The sequence below is a fragment of the Siphateles boraxobius genome, unplaced genomic scaffold (assembly GCF_051911475.1).
Source record: "Siphateles boraxobius isolate OS27281-9 unplaced genomic scaffold, OSU_SipBor_1 131, whole genome shotgun sequence".
Classification (NCBI taxonomy): Eukaryota; Metazoa; Chordata; class Actinopteri; order Cypriniformes; family Leuciscidae; genus Siphateles; species Siphateles boraxobius.
This window is the reverse complement of record NW_027508735.1, coordinates 179,818-185,817: the sequence shown is the minus strand read 5'-3', so window position 1 is coordinate 185,817 and position 6,000 is coordinate 179,818. Positions and strand designations below refer to the sequence as shown.

General features: G+C 40.4%; 1 protein-coding gene across 2 annotated transcripts in view; it reads left to right on the top strand.

Annotated features, from left to right (window-relative positions):
- The first annotated feature begins 1,023 nt into the window (after positions 1-1,023).
- Positions 1,024-6,000, top strand: part of LOC143737936 (uncharacterized) — a 78,945-nt gene continuing 73,968 nt past the window's right edge. Inside the window, exon 1 of one of the 2 annotated variants that reach the window (XM_077229741.1) lies at positions 1,024-1,164. In XM_077229741.1, the coding sequence (XP_077085856.1) occupies positions 1,149-1,164 (16 nt within the window). In that variant the 5' untranslated portion in view covers positions 1,024-1,148. The remainder of the gene's footprint in view (positions 1,165-6,000) is intronic. The other variant, XM_077229739.1, reaches the window with a different exon arrangement.

Genomic DNA, 6,000 nt, shown 5'->3' with positions numbered 1-6,000 from the left:
TCTCCTCCTCAGGAGAATTAAGTGAGTGTCACATCTCTCAGGAATTCCCTTTTAGAGGTCGTAAAAATCCTTACCTATTGTAACAGGATTCTGTGTGTGTGTGATTGGTCCAGACGCTACAACTACTACAGGGCTGCCAACTCTCACGCATTGAGCGTAAGACTCACGCAATTGACCCAATTCTCACGCTCTCACCCCACAACCCCGATTTCTCACGCTGAAGTGTCAACCTGGTCGTTCAAATGCCTGAAAGATGAGTTTATCCATACTGATCTATACTGATAAATCTACCTGTTGAGCCACTCGTGATCGACTAGTTATACCACAAATTAGTTAAATTATCCCGTAATCTATCTAGAGCGAGCGTGCATGCGAGACAGATATCGTGCTTCAAACCGCGTGCGCGCACGGCAGAGAGGTAAGCGAGTGAAAAAGGCCCCCCCCCTCACGCCAAGCTATACTCAAAAGTTGGCAGCTCTGCTACTAAACACTCACAGATCCCTCCATAGGACCTGGGCAATCGGACGAACATAACAACATATCAAATACATCTCAGTAAAGTCTACTAAATGAGGAAATTAGTGAAAGTCCTTGGATATGTGTGTGTGTATGTTTGTGTATGTCCATTTAAGCATCTGGCATTCCTTTGAGGAGATAGCAATCTCTTTGAGGCCTGACCCCCGGCTGTGTGTGTGGTCCCAGGCCTGAGTTACGGATAGGAGTCAAATGTTAAAAGCATTTTCACATGTTGGACTTCATGAGTCACGCTGACATGGTCCAAATACTCTACACCCCTGATCTAGAAAATCCACTGGCATGTGTTTTGTATTTCCTGCATGCTGAGCAAACGAGGGTTTGTAACCAGTTTTTTAACCTGCTTTTATTTTCCTCACTGCCCCTTTAATTGGCAAGCCAGTTAAGTATCGTGTTTCAGGAAATGCAATAGCGTATGTTGTCACAGGCTCCAGCTGGAGGAGTCACATGACTTCTTTCATAACAGAGAGCATTAGATCAGCTGAGAACAAGAGCAGGAAAACGAAACCTAAGGGTGAAGCTCATGCCGTCATTAATCATTCATCACAAGCTCACTACATGCTCACACTGTGTTGTTATGCCTGCAGTCGAGTCGTTTAAAGCATTTCTCAAGCATGTTCAAACAGTCAGGTAGGATCTTTAACTAGATAGTTAACTCAGTTTCAGTTTTGTTTCTCATGACCCAGTGCATGTTTATGATGGGAGATTCTAGTATAAAGCAGAACGCAGTACATTAGTCACTCAGTTGTTCGGACAGAGCTGCACATTCACTGGGTAAGACCTATGCTATTTTTTAATCATGCGAGTAAGACCTTACTGTAAAGTGTTACCAGGTTTATTTGATCTCACTTTAGAATAAATAGTGTTAGATGGTGTTAGAATGAATATATATGCAATTATTTTGTGAAATGGTCATTGTTATTGCTGATGATTAATTTGATATATGTTACTGACTTAATATACAATATCATATACAGCATTAATTATCATGTGATTATTAAATCCCGCCTTTAGTCAATAATTTGATCCCTTAAAGGTACACTATGTAATATTTTTGGATCAAAATATTCAAAAACCACTACAACAATGTTATATATCTATCCATAAATTACAGGAACGTCTGTGTGTCTGTCTGTCTGTCTGTCTGTCTGTCTGTCTGTCTGTGTGTCTGTCAATCGCATATCTCTCGAACCGTTAGTCCGATGGATCTCAAACTTGACAGGTGTCTCGCTACAGGCACGAGTAAGGGCAGTGCCGAGTTTGATGATGTATGGATTAGAAATGCAAGAGACATCGTCAAATATATCAGTAAAAGAAGCACACATTGAAGTTGTGGTTTAAAAATAAACATTCTGACATTAGAGAGGGTTGTGGTTTAAAAATTGGGGTTTAAAAATAAACATTCTGTTAGCTAAACATTAAGTCAGCTACACTGTTTACTTCTGAATATTATAGCTATTCAGAAGTAGTTAGTTGTCAGTAGTTAGTTATGTATGTAGTTAAATTTTCCATATTTATTGTATCTTCTCATTATGTCAGTATCAGTATTTGCTTTCAACCATGCACAAATAAAAATGTCACTGAACTTGTGCTGTGTCATGGACTACTTGCACAACTACTTCTGCGTTCTACTTAGTACATATATCGGGGGTTTCCGGTTAGAGCGTTCAGCGCACCTACATGCATGATAACGCAGATTATCACTACCTTTTATGGATGCCAATTAATTAAAACAATAAATAATTATGTCTGTATGAATTATCTTGAGCCTGCTGAAATGTTCCTTAAGCCTATATTTTCTTTCCAACTGTGCATTCTGAAAAAATAAATAGGTTAAATATCCTATTTATCCACTAACCTGCAGCAGTCCTATATGCTTGTCTTAATAAGTGTTTTTCTCTTACTGATATTTCATACCTGTTGAGTTTACATTTTTAAATGAATTTGACAAATAAAAAGGATTGCTTGTGTGCATTGACCAGTGCTTTATTCCAGTCTTTTAAACTAGTTGAATGAATGAATGCTCGCGCCTAAAGCCAGGAACACGCCAAGCCGACGCCGACGATCTAGTGCTGATGAAAGCCGACTGTGTTGTCGCCTCGCGTCGGGGTAAAAAGCTGTACTTGAACACACCGAGAGAACTACTGCCGACTGTTAGCTATAATGCGCGTTCTGCACCTGCGTGTGAATGAGACAACTGTCTATTTCTATATCCGACATTCAAAAGAGAAACCGACACTGCAGGCTGCAGATAAAGTTACAAAAACCAAAGCAGTGCGTGCTTACCGTTTTGAATATCAATCCTGTTAAACACTTTCTTTATTCCACTCCACTCATGTTAATATTTAAATATTTGCCAAGGAACACTCATGTAAGATGACGTAACATAACAGCAGCCTTCTATCTATACCGTTTTGACTTCTTTGCTCTCTGTTTTGCTATTATTCTCGTGCACTGACTCGTTCACTAAGCTGAACAGCCAATCAGAGTTCTCTCTCTCACCGACGGCCCGACGCCGATTCAACATGTCAAGTCGGCTGTTACAAAGCCGACGAGGACTAATTTCAGCCGACGGTGCAGATCACACTGAGAAAACTTACTCGGCCGACGCACAAAAACTGCCCGACGGCCGACCGTCGGCTTGGTGTGTTCCAACTTCCTGCCTTACCCTAAGGTCAGAGGTCCTGTCCCATATGTCCCTGAAATGTCACGCACAAGCACGTACACATATATTTTTACACTTTGAATAGGTTCTCTGTCCTATGATACCTGTTAGGGATCCATGACGTTTAAAATTTCTAAAACAAATCCCCGCTTTTTATTATTCAGATTACTCAATCATAATAATAAACAATAAGACAAATTTTAAGTCATATCATCACACTACTCTTCCTCTCTGGTTTTCGCATAACTGATCACTCTCTTAAACATTTGTGAAATAACATTTATAAAAGTAAAAAGCTTAGGCTGTTTTTGTGGGGATAGTCCCTTAATTTTTAGCAAACAAGTAAAGACTTTATCTGAAGGCGGGCTAAATGAATAAACACTGTTATTGCACTCTCGACCTAGATCGAACCCTCAGTCATCTCAGTATAAACAAGAAATAGTGTACAGTTTACAGGGTTCGTACGGCTGCTTGGAATCCTTGAAAATGCTTGAATTTTGATGTTGTGATTTCAAGGTTTTCAAGGAACAGAGGATGCAGAGGAACATAAAAATGCCAGTGCCAGCTCGTATAAATGAGGATACTGATGCCTCTTTTGAGCCCAGACAGGTGAGGATTTCCTCTTTCTTGCTGGCTCCATAACCAGGATAAAAGGAAGAGTCGCAAAAAGCAAACAAATCCAAAAGGGCGATCCAAAACAAAAAGGGTTACACTTTATTTCGATAGTCACTTTAGACATTCTACTAACTATAAGTAACTTTTCAACTACATGTCAACTAACTGTCATTAGAGTATAAGTAGACTGTAGTAGGGCTGTAGTACTCGAGTCCGGTCTTGTTTTTCTATGATCTCGGACTTGTCTCGGACTCGCTGGTATTCGGACTCGGACTTGTCTCGGTCTCGGCCACTGGTCTTGCCAAATATGGCTTTTGATCTCGACCGAGTCCAGATTATGTCTTTATTATGTTCCCAGTAAGCACACATAAAAGCCATTTATATGCAGGCCGTTTACTTGCTCTGGTGTGAGCCGCGATTGCGCCAGAACCAGCCAGTCATCGAGATATAATTCAGCACGTGCACTCCCCGGAGTCTCAGGGGAGAAAGCGCCGTGTCCATGCACTTCGTAAATGTACGGGGTGGTAGGGACAGACCGAACGGCAGAACTGTGAATTGATAAGCCTGGCCCTCGATGGCGAATCTCAAGAATGGTCTGTGATGGGGGGCTATCTGAATGTGAAAGTATGCGTCTTTCAGATCCAGAGTGAAACACTGCTATTATGAGGTATCAGCATATGTCATCATTCTGTTTTCTTTAGATTAGAAGATATGATATCAAGGGGAATGTCTATACTTAAAAATCCTGGGTGTCGTGACACTGTTTTTGCTTTTAGATCAACAAATAATAACCCAAAATGATTGTGTTGATAATGTCTTGCACAAGACTTTTTTTCCCTGTCCTGGACTCGGCCTTGACTCGGACTCGAACCTTTTTGGACTCGGTCTTGTCTTGGACTCGAACCTCTTTGGTCTTGGTCTTGTCTTGGACTCGACTAGTACTGGTCTTGGTCTTGTCTTGGACTCGACTAGTACTGGTCTTGGACTTGTCTTGGACTCGACAAAGGTGGTCTTGACTACAGCCCTAGACTGTAGTAGACTCTCAGTAGACTGGTAGTTTATGGTTAGGTGTTAGGGTTCGGGTTAGGAAAACAAGTTGACTTGTAGTTGCTAAGTTATTTATAGTCAATAGAATATCTGTTGGGAGACCAACAAAATAAAGTGTAAGCAGATATTAAGCAGACACTCTACTAATACTCTAATGACAGTTAGTTGACATGTAGCTGCAAAGTTACTTATAGTTAGTTGAATGTCTAAAGTGGACTATCGAAATAAAGTGTTACCACAAAAAGCAGTCCAGATCCAAAAATCCAAATAATCGTATCTCATTTATATAACAAGACTATAATATAGCTACTATAATTAATAATAATAATATACGTATTCTAACCTGATATAATGTAATAATATACAGCCCTAACACATATATATCTCAATAACGACAATAACAATGAGAGTTCTTTGACTCTCTGACACTACTACTACTGCTTCTACTACTCCTAACAACACCCACAAGGTGGCGCGAGTTTCGAATCCCCTTTATAGATCAACGCTACTTTTGCGTCATCAAAGGGTAACGCCCCTTTTTGGGGGAAAACAAACGGATTCCTCTGAGAACAGAACTCGCTCTAGATCTGCAAAGTTTCTTGATCGCAAAAATGTAACAAACATACTCTTTGCCGGCCGAGGACCGTGAGCGGTATTTAAAGAAGCTACTGGATACGGGGTTACAGAGGTGTCCCTTTAAAATGGTCGAAAACTGGATTAATGACCCCACGCAGTGGCCAAATATGGACTATTCAGACATCTACCACTATCTCGTGGAATTACCAAGTAGCCTATTTTTTGTCATTAACACACTCACAGTATGACAAACTAGACGATGAGGCCATGTCACTTGGACCATATTCAACTTGATTTAAACTATTGAAATAGTTTTGTTGTCGACTAGCTATACTAGTTAGAAAGACGAAGCTGCTAGCAGCTACGTGATTAGCTCTCACTAGGCACGCTACCTTGGCTGTTAACTGATTTTATTGTTGAAATAGTGGCAGGCTAGGACTAAAGTGGACTTGGCTGGTTTCTGCTTGTGTCTAGAAAGTGCTAGGACTTTGAAAGTTGTAAAAAGGTTTACAGTGTACGGCAAAATATGTAGCGTTGGTCTATATGATCCTAACAAATTATAT